This window comes from Apiospora phragmitis (assembly GCF_038363925.1).
Source record: "Apiospora phragmitis strain CBS 135458 chromosome Unknown utg000010l:1.0-9815664.0:1.0-9183399.0, whole genome shotgun sequence".
In the NCBI taxonomy this organism is placed as follows: domain Eukaryota; kingdom Fungi; phylum Ascomycota; class Sordariomycetes; order Amphisphaeriales; family Apiosporaceae; genus Apiospora; species Apiospora phragmitis.
In genome coordinates this window covers 3774052-3792419 of record NW_027117409.1, presented here as the reverse complement: position 1 = coordinate 3792419, position 18368 = coordinate 3774052, and the positions used below count along the sequence as shown (strand labels likewise).

The window sequence follows — 18368 nt, the reverse complement described above, 5'->3', positions numbered from 1 at the left end:
AACAGAAGCGTTAGCAGTTACGGCACGACCAACTCAACTTAGTATACAAGAAAGCCGCTATCACTGCATGCGGGAGGCGACAGCGCGAAAGGGCCCGGCCACCAGCCGCAGCAGAGTATGACCGGCCCGGGAGCTGTTCGCATGGTCTGCCAGTTTGTGTAGGGCGACATGGTTTGACGAGATGAGCGACTCTTGTCTCATACCTAGGTGTATTGTATATGGGGTTGTACGGAAGCATGTTGCTATGGGTGCAAGTGGTTAAGAGGGAAGAAACATGAAACATATATTGTTGTACGACTGGGTATACGTACAGCCAGCCAGTCAACCGGCACGGCGTTTGTGCATCGCATCGCATTCAGCCAACCGACTGTGTGCATCATCTACATCTCGCTACATGGGACTGGGTGACAATCATGCTTGAAATTGGTATTTCAATGAGATACATCGACGGGTAATAAAACAAACTGCTGTTGGGGCACATCACTTACACTACTTCCATACTTCAGGTACATCACATACCGACTGACGCTCCACCAATTAGAGCTAGCATGGGGAGGCCAGCCTAAAATTAGCTGCAGCCGATTGAATTGATTGATTGAAGCTCATGCAGTACCACCGGCAACAGTCTTTCTTTGGTTCGGCACAGTCTAAAGAAGACGAAAAAAAAAGTAATACCACGACAACACAACGCAAACCGGGGCGCACACACACAGACACAAACAAACAAAAAAACGCAAACGCCGACGCGAGCGACAACGACAGCAACACCATCCCGCAACCACCACCATGTCGTTCTCCGCCTCGGCCTTCGCCAAGACGCTGCCGCAGTCGCTGAGCTCGCGCACCGTCCTGGTCAAGTGCACGCCGCCGCCGCGGAGCCTGGCCGAGCGGCGCGCCATCCTCAAGGGCCTGCTGATGACGGGCCAGCGGCCCGAGATCGACGTCTTCCGCCAGCTCGACGACGACTCCTCGTTCATCGCCATCACCGCCAACGCCGCCACCGCCACCTGCCTCGTCGACGACTCGCCCTTCCGCCGCGTCATGGTCAGCGCGCCCCCCGCCGCCGGCGCCGGCGCCGGCGCCACCGCCGCCTGGGGCAGTGCTGCTACCGCTGGTTCTGCGGCGCCCGACGCCCAGCTCGCCGAGCCCGTCGTCGTGCAGGTCCTCAAGAAGAACGAGAAGAACCCGGACCCTATGAAGAAGCCCAAGTGGTGGCGGAAGCGGGAGGAGAAGAGGATGAAGGAGGCAGCCGAGAAGGAGGCAGCTCAGAGGCAAGCGGCCCTGGAAGCGGCCAAGGAGTTGTCATCAGAACAACAACAACTACATCTCCCAGCCGCCGAAGAAAGCCTATCCATCCAGAAGAAAGAGTTCACCATCCACGTCTTCCCCGCCAACAAGGGCTTCAACCACAAGCGCATGCTGAGGCGGGGCCTCCTGCACGGGCCGTGGCCCCTCAACATCAACCCCTTCATCAGCAGCCAAGACGGCCACCAGGACCAGGCCGAGCTCCGGGAAACGTTCATGTCGGCGGCGCTGCGCAAGAGCGTGCCCCAAGGCCGGCTCGCGCCCAGCCTCAAGGACTGGGACACGGGACGGCAGATGGCCATCGGGCGCGGCACCGCGACCGGCTTCGACGACCGCGCCGCTTGGGAGCTCCTGGGCGTCGGCGTCCACGGCGCCCAGTTCATCCAGCACCGCCTGCACCAGAAGGACATCGCCAATAAGACCCCCGCCGTGATGCGCAGCCTGGCGGCCCTGTCGCGGCAAGGGCAGTTTCGCCCGCGGCAAAACTCGTATGGCCGGGACGAAGAGGGAAGGCACACGGCCTTCGGCCAAGGAAATGACCTGGGGTGAAGACAGCTCGAACTGATTTCTCCTTGCATACATTGAAGCGAGGGAAAATTCGGTGATGCATATAGGCCCCTCAAGGTTAAGCATTTGTTCTTCGAAACGGTGTACTAGACGGAGCCAAAAACCGGCACCATGGGCTCACGACCGCCTATGATATTCTACGGCACTCCTATCATGCACTTGCTATCGCCAAGGTGACCCACGCAACCCACCTAGTGTCACTAAGCTCAACTTTACAGACCAGCCGACTATGGCAGGATCTGTCCGGAATTGAGAAGGCCAGGCTCAAGCAGTGGTGACAATCATGGACCAGCTTTGGCTCTCATATATTAAGATGGGCGCGTCAGATAAGCCGATGATGGCGCCATGCGCGGGATCATGGCACTATACTAGGTGTGACCAAATTCGATACACTATACTGACTGCCCTGAGACCCGGCCCCCAGTTCCCGAAGCTCTGGTATCATTTCTTCCAAAGAGAGGTTATGATGGTCTCAAATATGACAGCAAAGTACTCACAATCCCAACGCATTATATTTTAAGGAAAGTGTGTCGTGTACATTAATTGTTACTTAATCATCATCGAGCAAACGCGCCAATAAAGCAGACTTAGTTGATGGTATTAATATTTATTGAAAAGATTATATGATGGTACACGAACCGCATGCCCAGAGTAATACGGGGTATCGTAGTAACATTACAGTATACAACCTGGACATATGTACCTATTGAGTCTTCAGCCTTCTCTCTCTCTCTCTCTCTCTCTCTCTCTTCCGTGTGGTATCGTGCTCGTGTTCGTGAGGGTATTGTTCGCTGCTAGAAATTCCAAATGTTTAGGAGACGTGTGTATTTCGTGATTTATCGTAAATCAGACATTGCTTTAGTGGGTCATGGCAGAGAGCGCCAGGTTTTGCTTTGGGAGAAGAAAGGTTTGCATGCAAGCCTGTATCCCTTAGAACCAGCGGCGGCGGGTGCTGGTAGTATGGGGAGGGCTGTCGTAGCGCTCGGCCTTGGTAGCGGTGGCGTTTCGGTTGCGCTTCTTGTGCAGGCGGGCACTGCAGCAGGTGAAAAAGAGGATAAGAGTGGCGAGCAGGTTGCAGACGGCACTGGCAAGCAGGGTCCAAGCGGCGGCGCCGTAGCGGGCGGTGGCCTGGTCGCTCTTGTTGATGGCGTTGCGGAGCAGGGCCAAGCCAACGAAGTCAGTGATGAGCACGACCAAGGTGACAAGGAAGGCCAGGAGCGCCACCATGGACGCCAGGAAGGAGCCGAGGATGCCGGCGCCCAGGGCCAGCAGGAAAGCAATGAAGGAAAGTCCGCAGGCGATGGGGTGCAGGATCATAACCTTGGTCAGCGCGTTGGCCGTCTTGGCCGAGGCGTCGCTCAGGTCGATGTTGCTGCCGGGCACTTGTTGGACAAGGGCGGCGGCGTTGTAGCCGACGTGAGAGCGGGTGCAGCCATTGATGGATCTAATGAACATAACCAGTGTTAGCATCCATTGATTATTACCACCAGCTGGGAAATAGGTAGATACTTACGAGTCGACGTTGTCCACACAATAACCAAAGGTGCCGAAATCGATGGTTCCGCGGTCTTGTTCATTGGCGTCGTTGATCCGGACCTTGAGCACCGAGAGGTGGTTAACAACGGGTGCCGAAATACAGGTGACGATCAAGAGGACCGTCGCGGCCAAGAGCAGGAAGCTCCCGATGTGGTGAAAGAAGCCGGTTCGTGCCATCTTGTCTCTGTGTATGTAGTATAACTAGTAACAAATATTGGTGGTTGGTATAGGCCGGAAGTAGAAGTCCCTGCTCTTGTATACGGACACGCACACACACACGCGTTGCGTAAGTCCACACGAAAAGGTGAGAGAGTCGGTTGGTTGGATTGACTGGATTGATTGCTGGGAACTGAGAAGAACGTGTGAGAGAAATCGTCAACTTATAGGAAGCAGTCACATTTTGACTGAACCCAGACCCTTGCCCTTGTTAATATGAGGACAGACATCATAGCCAAGTCAGCACATCTCATCTTGCGAACGTCTGCTCTGTGTGCCGTCAGCCGATCACCATACCTTGCCGTGCCCAAAAACAAGCATGCGGCTGGGCTGACAGGGGGGCTTGATTGGTATCGGTAGGTATGCGCAAGCCAGAGCGCAAGCCCAGAAGAATGTGTCTCATCTAGCTTGGTTGACACGACATAGACACAATACGTCATGTTCCTTCCCAGAAGCCCAGAGGCCCAGGATGTCAGGGACATGTCAGGGATCTCGGGAGATTTGCCAAGAGTCGGCTCAACGGCACACGCTGGCACGGGGCGACTTGAAACGATCAGAAAGGCGATTGTCGATGGAGAAGCCATCGCGCGTCGCTACCAGAGATTGGTCGAGGCCAGAACCAGACTAGGGCACCGGACAATTCATTAGTCACGAACCAAGGTGCGGCCGCGGGCGGTGCTGGCTCCCTGCTTGTTGGAGAGCTTGGAGAGTTTTCGGCGGAAGAGGACGAAAGAAGGTGATGCAATGTGACGTCGGCTGGGGTATTTCTTGTTTTAGGGCTCTTTTTCTAGGCTGGCTGGCCCTTGCATCTTCATGTTCGTCTTCTTTCCCCCGTCCGTCACTCACATCAGTGGATGCCGGGTAGAAGTGGGTCAACTCCAGTTTCCCAGTTTCCCTGATTTGAGGCAACGTAGGGCCTTGGGCACACACACCTTAGTAACAGTTCGGCTCGACTGCCAGACTGCCATCGCTCAACGGCTTCGCTTCAGATGCTGATTTGCTCCATGCGCCATGTGCCGGTTATCCTCTAGTTTATCCTCTCTGTCGCAATTGATGGATGAGCCTTGAGGGTATGGCCTGTACTCCATGGACGCCCATCACTGCCCAGCATAAAAATGTGTATCCGGCTTTATGCACATCAATACAGGAGCCTTGCTGAAAGTTGACCAGGGGGGGCGGATTCGAAGCTACCACTGCGGATAATATGAATGTCTAACATTCAGGAAACATAGCCTCCACTAAGAATAATTTGATACCAAGACGCCGATTTTTTCATTAATAATTTAGAACTACAAACGTCCTTTCTTAGGCCCTAAGCGATATCGACATTCCAGACTGCTTAACAGCAAAGTAACTCATAATGCATAACTCAAAGCTTTGCAATGGTATGCTGCCTCAAGTAAGTCCTAGAGACTCCCGTGTCTCTGCCATCAATCCAATAAATCATACACACAAGGTAGGGGAACTCAACCTCGAGCCAGTAACAACGCATACTCCCAACCAAATGAAGCCAGCTGCTACCAAGCCACTGTGTCTCAACGGCGCTTCTGCTTCTTGCTACGACTCTTCTCCTCTTCCTCGTGTCCACTCTCGCGATCTTTGCGCTTCGCCTTCTTCTCGAGCTCGTCCCAGTCTTCACCTTCGTCGTCCTCATCATCCTCCTCTTCGCTGGCCTCGGCAGATGCGTTGCTGTCGAAGTCCGAGTCTTCCTCAGACGACTCCGAAACTTCATCCAGGTCGCTATCGTCCATCTCGAAGGCCGACTCCTCTTCCTCTTCCTCGGCGTCCTCGTCATCACTGTCGTCGGCCAAGAACTTCCAGCCACCGTCAACGAAGAATTGATGCGTGTCGGCTGTGACTGTCTTCATGATAGTCGGCCAGTTGAGGTTGAGCGGTCCCTCGGTGAAAGCAATGTCCGAACTGTCGAGCCATTCCTTGACGTCCTCGATCGACTCCATGGGAATCGTGTTGACGTGGAAGGGCGCTCTGGTAAAGTCCTTGAACACAAAGACGAGGTCAAAGTTTTTGAGTCCAAACTGCACACGTTCCAGATGGGCAACCTCGATGTCTTCGAGGGTAATCACCATGAACGGCGGCTCCGTGATCTGAATCAAACAATCTGTAGTAGGTTGAATGTAGACGTTACTGCGGAACGGCACACCGTTGAAGCCGAGTTCCCGCAGAGGCATATCCAGTTCGAAGCCCTCGTTCTTGCCAGCGTCAGCAATCTTGCTAGCAAAGTTCTGGAAGAGCTTGTCCAGCTCAGCCCGGCGTCGGCGCTCTTCTTGTTCTTGCTCGAACTCGTCTTCATCGCCATACCGGTACTTTCTCTTGCGGTTACCAGTCTCGTCGAATTGGATATCGGTAGCCTCCCGATAGAATTGGACATCCTTCGTCTTCTTGTTCTTGCCGCCAACAAGGATAGGATCCTTGAGGTGAATGTGTATAATGACAATCAACTCGTGCTGGCAGGGCTGGAAGAAAAGGTGGCGAATGTTGGAGAAAAGTACATCCACCCTCTGCTGGCTGCTGAGAGGGGACTGGTATCGGAGACCGTTTTGGTGAATCTCAACTTTACCAGGAACACGCTTGCCCTCCATAGCAGGTCGAATGAATACATTGTCGAGCACAGCAGGACGTCGATCTAGAGAATGTTAGCGAATGTCATGTTGCCGAGTCCACGACCGACTTACTCCTTATTTCGACAAGTTTATCCTGCTCAACGACATCCTCCATGTCCTTCTTCTCCTGCTCCTTCTTTGTCGCCTCCTTCTTCATGTTGGAGATCTGAGCTGCGATATCTTCGTAGCGGTCGCCATCCAAAGAACGGAAGGTCAAGCTTCTAACAAACTGAGCGGTCGCGTCTTCGAAAGGCTGATCATCCTTACGGCCAACTCCCTGACCCGGCGAAAGGAAATTGATTCGAAGGAAAGACCACTCCCCCTCATCGTTCTTGCTGGCATTCTTGATAGTATGGATGTGGAAAGGCACCGGCCGGCCCATCACCGGTAGAATGACAGTACCATTCTTTTGGTCCACGACAATCTCCAAGTTCTTGACCTTGGAAGGAAACTGATTGTCTCGCTTGTAGGACTCGAACTTCTTGAACTTTTTGACCTCGGTACCGTTCTGGTCATTAGTGGACTCGGCAAACCGGATGAGACCCTCTTCTTGCTTCCTATTGGCCAGCTCCTTCTGGTGTTCGTGACGCCTCTTTTCTTGATCCTCGTTTACCTGTGCGGTGCGCTCCGAACGTAGCCTGGTGTGGGTGATGTTCTTGGTGGCAACAGCACCAACCCGGCCGTCCTTCTTCTCCTTCTTGGGGGTTGGCTTCTCGTCTTCCTCATCCTTAAAGAAGAATGAAGTAGCATCGAGCTCAGTGGGAGCGTCACCAGTAAATACAACAGCCTCTGTGCTGGTCACACGGATTGTGTCCGTGATGACCAACGAGTATGTTTTGCTCAGTTTGTCCTGGGGCTGTGGGTTTTCAATGTCGGTAAACCCGGTTGTGATGCAGAGAGCCATGCCATCCTTCAGAGTTCGGGAGCTTTTGGCGTTGAGAACCAGTGTGGCATCCTTGCTTTCTAGGCCAATGCCGGCACCGACGTTCTTCAGGAAGTGCTTCTCCAACTCGGGCTTCTTTGCTTTCACCATACCAATAGCCTTCTTGTACACGTCGCTTGCGCTGACGCCATCTCGAACCTCCTTCAAAACTAGGTTGTGCACGGCAAAAAGAAGCTTGTAGTTGCTCTCTTGTGTTTTGTTGGGGTCTTCCAGGAATGTTCGAGCAATGACGGAACTGTACGACTTGTATCGCAAACCCATGCCAGCGATGATAATGCCGGCGTGTAGAGCGTCGTCGTTGGGTTCGGCTGCGAGCTTGAGATCGTACTTGCCGCCGCTTTGTACGGCCGGGCCAAGATCCCAGTCGAGATTAACAGGGTCGAAGTCGGAGGGTAACTTCTGCTTGTTGGGAAGCTCCACCGTCTTCCACCACTTGGTATCGTCTAGCTTGCCATCTACCTTGTTGGCCAATGCGCTGTGCTTCACCTTCTTTTCCTGGTCAAGGATATCGGACATCTGGTCGAGGAAGTAGGGGTTCATCAGGGCCACGCATGCCTTCGAGGCGGCTCGCATAGCACGCAGCTCTGACTCATCTTTGACAGCCAAGGCAGCTGCCGAGAGCGCAGGCGAGATATCGGTGGGTTCGACGTCTTTGCATTTATCCTCGAAAACCTTCTTCCACTCGTCGACGAAGGGTCCTTTGGAGGAGTCTTTCGTGATGACGCCGATTTTCTTGCCAGCTGCGTTGATCGTGTCGGCGATCTTGACGAAAAGCTTCTCGTTTTCGGCAGCGTCCTTTCCTCGAACTAGGACCTCGATGGGGTAGCGGCCGCCCTTTAGCTGTTCCAAGTGCTTGGCTGTAACAAGAAAGAAAACAAGTTAATCTAAGCATTGGGCATTGATGAGAGAATCCGTACCTTTCTTGGAAGTGGTAATGATGTAGAGGCAGTCGATGGTGAACAGCATGAGGGTCGTAGGGAATTCGTAGCCTAGGAGCCAGAACTAAAAGCGCAGGCATCGTCAGTATTGGGGTTGTATATGGCGCAGAATCGGAGATTGGACGTACATGCATGGAATTGTTCTTGTGAAAGACGGGATCATCGACCTTTCCCATCATGATGAGAATGGAGGAGACTCCCGAGAAGACCTGGTCGCCGGCGCGCTTGTCATTCTTCCAGGCACCCACGAAATGGTTGATGCGCTCTTGGAAGAGCTTTCCGTCGATCTTGACGTTATCAGCCATCTTGGAGAATGACGCGACGATAATCGCGCAAATTCGAGATTACGATGTGCGACGGCGGAGGAGTTGATGTTGGATGACAGAAGGGAAAGGCTGTAGGACGAAATGCCTCCCTGTCGAAAAAAGATATGGGAGAGGAATTGGCTCGATAGCTCCCTTTCAGGTAACGAGGCGTTCTTCGAAAGGTGCAGGCAGGAGCCGGTGCTGCAACGCGAAAAGAGTGGAGACCAGCACGTAGCTTGGCGCGTCCTTCCCTTTAAAACTTCATGGGAACCTTAAGACGCTCTCCGGGTTGCTAGGCGGCAGCCTCATATGGCTGGTGCTGCTGCTAGGATGTGGTTATGTAAAGTAACAATCGAAAGAAACGACACGACAGTTTGAACTTCAATCTTCTCACCAGTATCAGATAAAGATGAGTTGGTTGATGTTTTGAAAGATGACAACGACAACGACAATGTTTGGATGGCTCAATCACACAATTGTGTTGTTGGTACCGGTTGTGACTTCTGAATCGTGAGGTAGTAACACTTGTGAAGCGAGTCCTCACCACCAAAGCTATTTGACGACACTCTGGCAGCCAAGGCTACCCTATAGAAGGTCTGTTCTTAAAAAACTAAGTAAGTATTATTTCGGGTTGGCAATTTGACCATTTCCACTTTCATTCTCATTCACATGTTGGACGGTAAAAAGTCTGGTATCTTTCAGCTTGGCCGAGGTATGTAAAAGTCCAGCTGCAGTGCAGTATGCAAGATGCAATTTGCGATCACATCTCAGAAAACGTGCCCTGCCTCTTGCTTTCAATTGCAGCACACCACTGTCTGCGACCCAGCCCGGCGGCATATGGTACTCTGATGGAATATTCAACTTCGTCTTCCAGCGATGAACCTCATCACTAAATTTACCTTCCCCGCATAATATAGAGGAAGTATGTAATGGATTTGGAGTACAGCTCAGTCGTCTCCACCATGACGTGAGGAAGTCGGATGAAGTCGACAGGAAATATTACAGATATCCAACATCTACAACTCACTTATCCTTCTCTCATCTTTGTTTCATTGCAAGCATCCAATATTGTTAAACCAAGACACGCATCCATAGCAAAATGAGTCCCCAACCACTTATCCTGCACGCCCACGCCACAGGGCCCAACCCCATCAAGATCGCCGAGGCCCTCGAGTTCCTGGGGGTGCCGTACGAGGTCAAGATGTGGGACTTCGGCGACGACCCAGAGAAGGGTGTTAAGGGCGCCGCATTCCTCAAGCTCAATGAGAACGGCCGGGTGCCGGCCCTCGAAGACCCCAACACGGGCGTCGTCAGCTGGGAGTCCGGCGCCTGCATGAACTACCTGCTCCGCGTCTACGACAAGGACAACAAGCTCGGACCGCGGGGCAGCAGCGAGCAAGACATGGTCGACTTTGACAAGTGGAACATGTTTCTCCTGACTACTCTGGGCCCCATGACGGGCCAGACGAATTGGTACAGGTAGGCACCCCAATGATATAGGGTTTGGGGGCGGTCTGTCCTCAAACCCATAAAACCCTCCTCATGTTACTTATCACTCTCTTAGGCACTACAACCCAACTAAGAATGAGGATGCGTTGAAGCGATACGTCGAGCAGACCGAGCGTTGCTACAGCGTCCTCGAAGGGCAGCTCAAGAAGACTCTCGCCGAGAGTGTCATCCCCGGCGGCGTTACGGCCGTCGACCTCCAATTTGAGCCTTGGGTTCGGCAGCACAAGGTGTATGCCCTTCAATTCGATGTATTTGCAAGAACGAAGTACTTACCAAGAATGTCTTAGTTTGCCGGGATCAGTCTCGACCCCTATCCCAATATTGCAACGTGGTTCTCCAAAATGGCAGGACTCCCAGAGGTTGTCAAGGCATACAAGAGGATTTCAGAGGCACCAAAGCCTTGAGACTTGTAACAACACCTTGACAGCCGGAGTTCAAAGATAGGTAACCTAGTCAATCGAAGCTACATTCATTGAGATTGATCCAGTCTTGAATGTAATAGTGAATGGCGTTGTACTGCGAGTGTTCGCCTTGTGGACCTCATCAACATGGCGATGGACAGTGGGCCAGTAAATAAGCTTTTCGAGCTGATTTTCGGGCTGTGTAAGTTGGCGTCAACATCAGGCACCCCATGGTCGGGTGCACACTCATTATGAAGGACCACCAACACCAAAGAAGCCTCGGTCTAGGCAATTCATCTCCCTTACCCAGTCTGACTGACTGGTCGTCCTGGTTTCCGCACCCCTGTACGGCACGTCGCTGCGGATGTCGCCCGAGCTGTGGCCCGCGACGCTGGAGGAGTTCAGGCAGTTTCGAGAATCTCGTCGTCACGGACTCGGCCTGGAGCCTCTGCCGGGACCTGCTCTGGCCCCGGAAGATCCCCTTGTACTTGGGAACCCAACATCCCGTTGGGGAGGCTGCTGACCATCCACCCACTGGCTGCCCGAGCGACTGCAGAGGGAGTACGGCCTGCCCCGTCCGGGGCCCTGGAGCAATGCCTTCTACCACACCACCGTCGCCGGCAAGGCCTTGGTCTGATCGTACCCTCCTAGGGCGTTGAGGACTCTACCGTCCAGGATGTATATGAAGGACATGAAGAAGGCGGCCAAGCGTATAGAGGCGACAGGGTCATGGTACAACAAGAAGGATCAAGCGATGTTAACGATAATTTCGTGTGGGAGAGTACAGCGTGTCAGTCTCTGAAGATGTCGTCGATTAATCGTGTGGATCTTGTGTTTCAAGTGTTCGTCCAGAGTATTATTTCTTGATAGCACAGGTGATGTTGGCCGCAATTGGGGGTAATTCGAACCCTAGCCACTTCATCTGGGAGTTTCTCATGCTTAGTTTCATGCTTAGGACCAGAGCACTGTGAATATTTCGAGGGCGATTTGCATTACGGTCGACATTGTATCGATTTCATTGCTGTTGACAAATGACGTGTACGGGCTGGCGCCAACTTATACATACGGATAATAAGCTGCCGAGTTCCTGATCATAAGGAAAGTGTCCCCTCATGTTTCGGTCGCATGTCTGATTCGAGATGGGGAATAGAGCTTCGTCACATCATTGTGTATCGTTCCACCATGATAGACGATCGGCACTCAGATTTGCTACATCTTTCGGATGTGGCGCAACATGGTACGGGAGGCAGTGGGCCAAAGTTCAAGTCTGCCTTTGCATAAGCCACCAAGGGGCACTCACCCTTATTAAGGATTCGGTATGGTCACCGTTGTATATACTCTCAACAGAACTAAGTTCCCGAACCAAGAGAGCTAAGGAGTTGTCACTGGTCTCAGCCCAGCTTTAGACGATACACAGCCAATACGAGTGTTATCCATGCAGAAGGTTCAAGGGCCCCTTTATTAGTGCGGCCGCTAAGTGTTTGGGGCAACATACTATATAAACATCCAACGTCGACGGCTGACATACAGGAGTTCAGATGGAAACAAAGTTATATCAAATATGATCTCAGCCACAGACGACTCGCATTCGGTTGCTATTCCTGGCACATCTAAGATGACTAGCTGGCCAGTCCGTATGCATATGTTCGATTCCTTTTCCTCCTTTTCCATACTAAACTGCCTTGTACTGGAAAACGTTTCACAGAGAAAGCTAGGTCTTCGATGCGTCGGGCTGGTCATACCTTCCCCCACGAGCTCGCCAGCTGGACCGAGCCTAGGACTTCTTCACCTAATTGGGTTGACGAGGTAGTAGTTATGGTGTGATGGATCGTTCGCCGTCATACACCAAATCATGAATTCCAAAAGACATCCACCTACATCAACAATGACCATGGCTCACTCACCTGCAGGCACGGATCAGCAACTGTCCTCGGTCAGTGGACTTCAACATCCCATTCGTACACCATCAAGACGAGCAGCGGAAGAAGAACGTGTCAGATGTTTGCCAACAGTTTCAAGCTTATTGTTTCGTTTCGTGAACATGTGGCCAGACGTGCAATGAATGGATGAACTTGTTACTGCATTGATATGTTTAACCTCCCCAGCCATGTAGTGGATTCCAAGATCAGACAGCAGAGAATGTGTAGGTACACGTTAAATAGGATAAATTGCCCGAGCGGAAACTGGCTTTCTACTTCATGCAAGAGTTAAACTTAGCCTTGATGCGCAGTACAGAGTCTATTGTTTCCTTCAGACCACACCTTCCTCTCTCGGATGCAACAGTTTCCAGAATAGGGGCGTACGAGATCCATGACCCATCCACTACAAACATTGTTGCCTCCTCGAGCGAGGAAGAAACACGACTTTCATTGGACACACATGTCCAGATTGGGTACCAAAGAATGTATCTTCTTTCTATCTCAAATCTCCATTGTCATCGCCAGCATTGAGCTGAAACCCAAGATTGTACCTTAGTCTCGAGCCCTCCTCGCCGCCACCTCTCCCTCCTCTCGGGTGAGACTGGACTTCGTGATTCACCTGATGTATTCGAGATCCAATAAGGTTGCTTTCACTCCAGAACAGTCGCACAGCCCCGGGCCTTCTCGGCGTTGGGGGACCTACCAAATTATGGCTACCACACGACCGGGCAAACTTCAAGGGGTAGAGTTGACTGAGGTACAGCCAAGACCTGTCAGCCGGGTTGAGATCTATAAGACGGCAACGCCCGTCCCAGGAAAAGACCAATATTCTCTTCATAATCATCGTCAACCATCAGTGTAATTAGTTCATCGCCTTCAACTTTCCTGTCTTTTCCATTCTCCGAGCCAGGTGCTCCTTCATTGCATTTTTATTATTATTAACACATTACACTTCTTCAATCTATCTTTTCGGGTTTCTCCTTACTTCTCCAATCTATCAAAATGAAGTACCAGGCAGCTGTCCTCACTGCTTTCGCAGTCACTAACGTTTTCGGCCATGGGGTCATCACCGAGGTCCAGGGTAAGTACCAGCTCTCCAACTCGGTCGTAATCATATAGAAATGGAAACCAACATCATTTCCAGGGGCCAACGGCGTGAACCTCCCCGGGCTCTCCACCATTGACGGCACTCCTCGCGACTGCCCGACCCCCGGCTGCGGCTCCGAGGCGGACACCTCCATCATCCGCCAGCGCGAGCTCGGAACGCAGCGCGCCTCCGCCCTCGGGCGGTCTCCGAAGGGCGGGCCCGTCGACGCCACCAAGATGATGACCATGTTCATGGACGGCGCGGGCGGCAACACCACGGCCGTCAAGAACGCCCGCGAGGTCCACGCGGCCAACCGCGCCCGCTACGTCAAGCTCGCCGTCCGTGCCGGCAACGGCGGCTCCAGAGACCCCCAAGGGCACCTCCGAGACCGGCGTCAAGGCCGCCACGGGCGCGGCCATGGGCGCCGGCCTGCCCACGACCTCGGACGACGGCACCATCATGATGACGTTCCACCAGGTGAACCAGGACGGCGCGGGCCCCCTCAAGGCCGCCGTCGACGCGACCTCGGGCGGCCAGGACGCCGGGGCCTTCAAGGACGCTACCGTCAAGACCAACGTCCCCGGGCTCGGCATCGGTGGGCTCTCGGCCGCCCAGACCATGGACTTCCCCGTCGCCGTCCAGATGCCCGAGGGCATGACGTGCCAGGGCTCTGTCGGCGGCGCCTCCAACGTCTGCATCGTCCGCCTCCAGAACGCCGCCGTGGCTGGTCCCTTTGGCGGCTCTGCCGCCTTTACGCAGAGCACCGCCGCCAAGAAGCGTGCCATCGAGTTCAACCTCCGCAAGCGCCGCTTTGCTCGTGGTCTCGAGGCCGAGGAGGCGGAGCAGCAGTAAGCGAGCGAACATAAGTGCGTTTGCTATTGACTGAGTAAAGAGAGGCAATGAGAAGCAAAAGACAATTTTGAAAGACAGAGCCAAGCAATGTATATACATTATTTCTTTTGATATCAGGGTCGGCTGTCTACGAGAACCCTTTGCGGTATATCAGTACACCAGAAGTTTCCCCGGGCGATATTGCACCGCAGCAAGGACTGTTGGGCGAGATGATATGTACATGACTGGCTCAGTAGCTGATCGATGACGATGAACACGTTCGTTACCACATACAATTCATGATATTGTTGCCTCTATTGTGTCCGCCTTTGTCAAGTAGCAGTTTTGCGAAGTAATTCTTTCCCGTCACATCGACACACTCTGTTAAATTGAACATTTTCTTTAGGCCGATAGCTTTATTATTAATTACGCCTTCCAGAGCAGCAAAAGATTGCCATATTATACAACATTTGGGTGTCCAAGACCCAGGACAATGACCAGCTCCTTAATCCAAGAGGCTCTGCATGGCACTACCAAGAAGACTATGGCGTGATATATCTCAACCTGCTCTATTCCTATTTCTCTATTTTCAACCTCCTTATATGATGATGACTTGATTTCGTCACAGGAAACTCCGACCAGTGCTCAGTCTCTTATAGCTTTTGGAGTAGCTCCCATCAGCCAGCGAAACAACCGACGAGTTCTGGCCACTAAATTTGCCGCGCCAGGGCGATTGGTTGGCCTCCTCGAAGTAGTAGTGGTTAGCGGAGTTGGCATACGCAAGACGCCAGGGACGACGAGCTCGCGGCCCTTGGGCCCGCTACCGCAACTACCGTAGAGCTGGCGCGAGGGTGGGGAGTTGATGGCGAGCGCGAAGGCATTCTGAGGCTCCGTCACATCGGTCACCATGCCGTTGGCGGCGAACAATAGATACAGGAGGCAGCAGATGTTCAAAATAAAGACGACGCCCAGGACGACATAGAAACCGCCCTGCCAGCCCTTCTCGTAGCTCGACGTATACTGTTGCTCCTTGATGGTGGCCTGGAAAGTCTCGTACATGCTCGGCTCGAGCGTCGCGTTGGTGTAGTTCCAGAAGTGTTGGAAGGTCGACTGCTTGCTCCCGACGATCAACGTGGAGCTGGCGAGCACGGAGATGGCTTCCGCCATCGACGGCAAGGACTTGTTCAGCGCGGGCTCACCCAGGATCAGGTTCGTGAAGATCCGCGCATTGGAGGCGTTGTTGTTCTGGACACCGCCGTTGATGTCCATGCTGAGCCGCCACTGGTCGGCGGCGTTGCGCCAGTCAGTGCTCGGAGCAGGATAGAGCGGAGCGTCTCGATTAAAATGGGAGTACGCTTCAGTATCGCCCGGGTCATCGCAATGCGCTTCCATCTTCGCACCAGTAATGCCGGATATGTTGAAATGCGTGGAACATTGCGGTGATAGCCAGGAGCGTAGCTCGCAGATCGTGAAGTCACCGACCACCGTTTGAGGTGCTTTGGCAACAATATATATCGAGTCAGACATATAGACGGTTGTGTTCGTTATCATGTTGTATTCGAGTGGGAACTGTAGCGTTTGTAAGTAACGCGTTATTCGCAGTTTAGCTTGCAAGGAGAAGGTGTATGCGGATCGTGGCTTACCATGGGAAAGATGGGTGGACGGCGCCCGTATTTCGGTCCCCATCTGAATATATCGTCGACCGCGGTACGATTCAGCCACGTGTTTTCATCTGCAAGCGGCATGTCGTTCAGCCAGGCAGGGTCGGCCATGCTTTGACCCGGGATCTCTGAGGGCCTTCTCTTCGCATAAGGCCATGTAGTGTAAACCAATGGCTCCAATTCGTGAGGCGATAAGTTTACACACAGGGTATTAACCACTGGCGATACGACACTTGCTTTGATTTGGTACTCACCCACCCCCGAGAGGTCGTTCGGCTGTAGAATTTTGTTCGAGGGATCCGTGGCCGCGGCGTACACACCTGGATGGGGCATGGCCAATGTTACGTTGTTGACGATGCGCTTGTGAGCATCGAACGACTTTTGGGGGTCTGAGAACTCGGTATTGACCCAAGAGGACGTCAAGGTTGTGTTGTCGTACAATATGGCAGTCCCCACTGGTCTGGATCGCATATCCATGTCCATAGGCCCCGAAGTGCTGTTATCGTCCAGAATCTGCCAGGACTTCATAAACGACAGAAGGTTTCGGTAGGACTGTCCCGAATATTCTACTTCAACACAGGATACTCCGGCATTGAGCTCGTCTAGGCTAGCAGGAATTGGCGTGTTACAAGTAGACTTGATGTATTGAGGGTTAGCATAGGACGTCTCGACCCAGCCTCCTAATCCTCTTTGCTCCCAGGGGCCGAATTTGAGTTTGGGGGTCACCATGGCATCCGACGCAGTTGTATAGACCATGCTAGCGGCAGTGGCGAGTATCGTCAGTATTCCTGGCAGTGTTAAGGCAGCGGAGGGAATGGTTTCGCAGTGCGATACTAGAGTCCCTGGCTGAATGGCCCAATTTCTCATAGTTATTTCAGATATGGTCATGCCCTTCGAATTCGCGGCGAAAGCGCGCCGCGTAAGAACCTGTCCAAGTATTCCCACAAATACGGTGACAAACGTCAGTTCCGTAATCTTTGCACCTATTGCTGCCACCAGAGATGCAGTAGCCGGCTTCATCACGGTTTCGAAGGCGTCGGTAGATGATATGCCTTGGCCGTAGCGAGGCTGACAAATCGCGACGGCGAGCCATAAACCACTCATCAGGGTTGAAAATATCGAGAAAAAAACCAGTTGGCCATAGAACCAGCTCCTGCGTCTTACGTGCACGTCTGTCCTTGAGTGACAGTCCAGAGGTGCTTGTGCTATATGACACGAGGTTAGCTCCGATACCTCGATCAAGCAAGCTCATGATGATGGTCATTACCGTAGCATTTTGATAAGTTGTCAGTCTCGTAGTCTCTTTGCCGGCCTTCACGGTCGTCAATGGGGAGTAGCAAGCTTGACCGTGCAGACGATGCTCCTAAATAGGGGTTGCCGGCCGAGTCCGACACGGGATCGACGGTCTTGTCCCCAGGCGATGTGAGGGACTTTTTCAGCATCTCTGTGAATCGGGTCTGTCGTTCGCTTTGGGGCCTGGAGCTAGTCGTTGTGGCCTCCGTGTGCTCGGGAGGCTCATCTTGGTGTGTTATTACGAAAGCCGGCGTGGAGTAGGAAGTAGGGTCAATGCGGGCCGACATTGGCGCTCCAACATCTCCAGTACCGGCAGGGCTCATGGCAGATGGTCTCCTGGGTGGTTGCAGGTAGCTTGGGGCGTCCATTGGCGGCGTCGCATGTATGTCTCTTGTTTCGATTGGCGAGTAAGGCCTTGCTGGCTCGACATCGGCTAGATCGATGTCACCATCCGAGCTCATCCGTTGGTACGCATGGCCCCTAGAGAATGCCGAGGGTAGGAGACTGGATCGGTGGTCCTCATCTTGACCGCGGGAGGAGTCTGCCATGTTTATGAGCTCCGTCTTGCGTTCAACTGGCCGAGACCAGCAGGGTGAAAGGACGGGAAGGCTTGGGATGGATGGTCTGTCCCCAGGTTGCCAGACCCAATTGGAGGTTTTGTAAGTCAATTGAATTGGCTCCAAACACTCAATCGCAAATAATTGCTATTCTGGGAGGTGAGGGGAATCTGATTGCTTCGGGCTGTGCAGAGCAAACGTCGAACCAACAGGTCGGATACCCCCTGCAGCAAGGTGTTGTGTTAGTTGTAGTAGGACGAGATAGATGCTCACAGCTGTACGTGCCAGCCACTGACTTACCTATTGAACGGTTTTGGACTGGTCACATTTGGCATAGTATGCACGCATTGATGGGAATCCATCGCTGGCATGGAACCAGCACCGAATGCGCTGGTCTGGTCGATAGGATGTGTCAGGTCCTTCTCTGCTTTTGTTCTACGGTTAGAAGGATCGTGGGCAGCAAACCCCCCACTGAAGCTTAAGGGATACAAGCCTTATGGGTCGAACTGTCAAGGAACCGGCGCAGCTCTAATTCCTTAGTGCACCTTCATTAGGTAGGTTAGGTCATCAGTAATCTACTAATAAACAAAGACCGATGAAGACGGGCCCGTAGCTGGAATTGCGCCACGTTGTAAAACATGTTCGTCACATCGTGAGCGTTGGAATGCAGTTGGATGCA

General features: G+C 52.9%; 7 protein-coding genes across 7 annotated transcripts; 4 read left to right on the top strand and 3 right to left on the bottom strand.

Annotated features, from left to right (window-relative positions):
- Positions 1–786: 786 nt before the first annotated feature.
- PG994_010939 (uncharacterized protein) lies at positions 787–1854 on the top strand (the record flags this gene model as incomplete). The annotated part of the gene is made up of 1 exon (XM_066862348.1): positions 787–1854. One exon carries the CDS (start codon positions 787–789, stop codon positions 1852–1854), a length of 1068 nt encoding a protein of 355 aa, XP_066711458.1.
- Positions 1855–2802: 948 nt separating this feature from the next.
- On the bottom strand, positions 2803–3585 carry PG994_010938 (pH-response regulator protein palI/RIM9; the record flags this gene model as incomplete). Its single annotated transcript, XM_066862347.1, has 2 exons — positions 2803–3316; positions 3386–3585. 2 exons carry the CDS (start codon positions 3583–3585, stop codon positions 2803–2805), a joined length of 714 nt encoding a protein of 237 aa, XP_066711457.1.
- A 1574-nt stretch (positions 3586–5159) lies between these two features.
- PG994_010937 (transcription elongation complex subunit) lies at positions 5160–8448 on the bottom strand (the record flags this gene model as incomplete). The annotated part of the gene is made up of 4 exons (XM_066862346.1): positions 8255–8448; positions 8106–8190; positions 6318–8045; positions 5160–6268 (listed from the first exon to the last, which is right to left on the bottom strand). Exons 1-4 carry the CDS (start codon positions 8429–8431, stop codon positions 5160–5162), a joined length of 3099 nt encoding a protein of 1032 aa, XP_066711456.1. The 5' UTR covers positions 8432–8448.
- A 1082-nt stretch (positions 8449–9530) lies between these two features.
- PG994_010936 (glutathione S-transferase) lies at positions 9531–10344 on the top strand (the record flags this gene model as incomplete). The annotated part of the gene is made up of 3 exons (XM_066862345.1): positions 9531–9910; positions 9996–10167; positions 10228–10344. 3 exons carry the CDS (start codon positions 9531–9533, stop codon positions 10342–10344), a joined length of 669 nt encoding a protein of 222 aa, XP_066711455.1.
- Positions 10345–10705: 361 nt separating this feature from the next.
- Positions 10706–10978, top strand: PG994_010935 (uncharacterized protein; the record flags this gene model as incomplete). The annotated part of the gene is made up of 2 exons (XM_066862344.1): positions 10706–10825; positions 10898–10978. The coding sequence occupies 2 exons, from the start codon at positions 10706–10708 to the stop codon at positions 10976–10978; spliced, it is 201 nt and encodes a 66-aa protein (XP_066711454.1).
- Positions 10979–13262: 2284 nt separating this feature from the next.
- On the top strand, positions 13263–14199 carry PG994_010934 (uncharacterized protein; the record flags this gene model as incomplete). Its single annotated transcript, XM_066862343.1, has 3 exons — positions 13263–13341; positions 13405–13685; positions 13714–14199. 3 exons carry the CDS (start codon positions 13263–13265, stop codon positions 14197–14199), a joined length of 846 nt encoding a protein of 281 aa, XP_066711453.1.
- A 624-nt stretch (positions 14200–14823) lies between these two features.
- PG994_010933 (uncharacterized protein) lies at positions 14824–17680 on the bottom strand (the record flags this gene model as incomplete). Its single annotated transcript, XM_066862342.1, has 3 exons — positions 14824–15747; positions 15822–17044; positions 17107–17680. 3 exons carry the CDS (start codon positions 17678–17680, stop codon positions 14824–14826), a joined length of 2721 nt encoding a protein of 906 aa, XP_066711452.1.
- Positions 17681–18368: the final 688 nt, after the last annotated feature.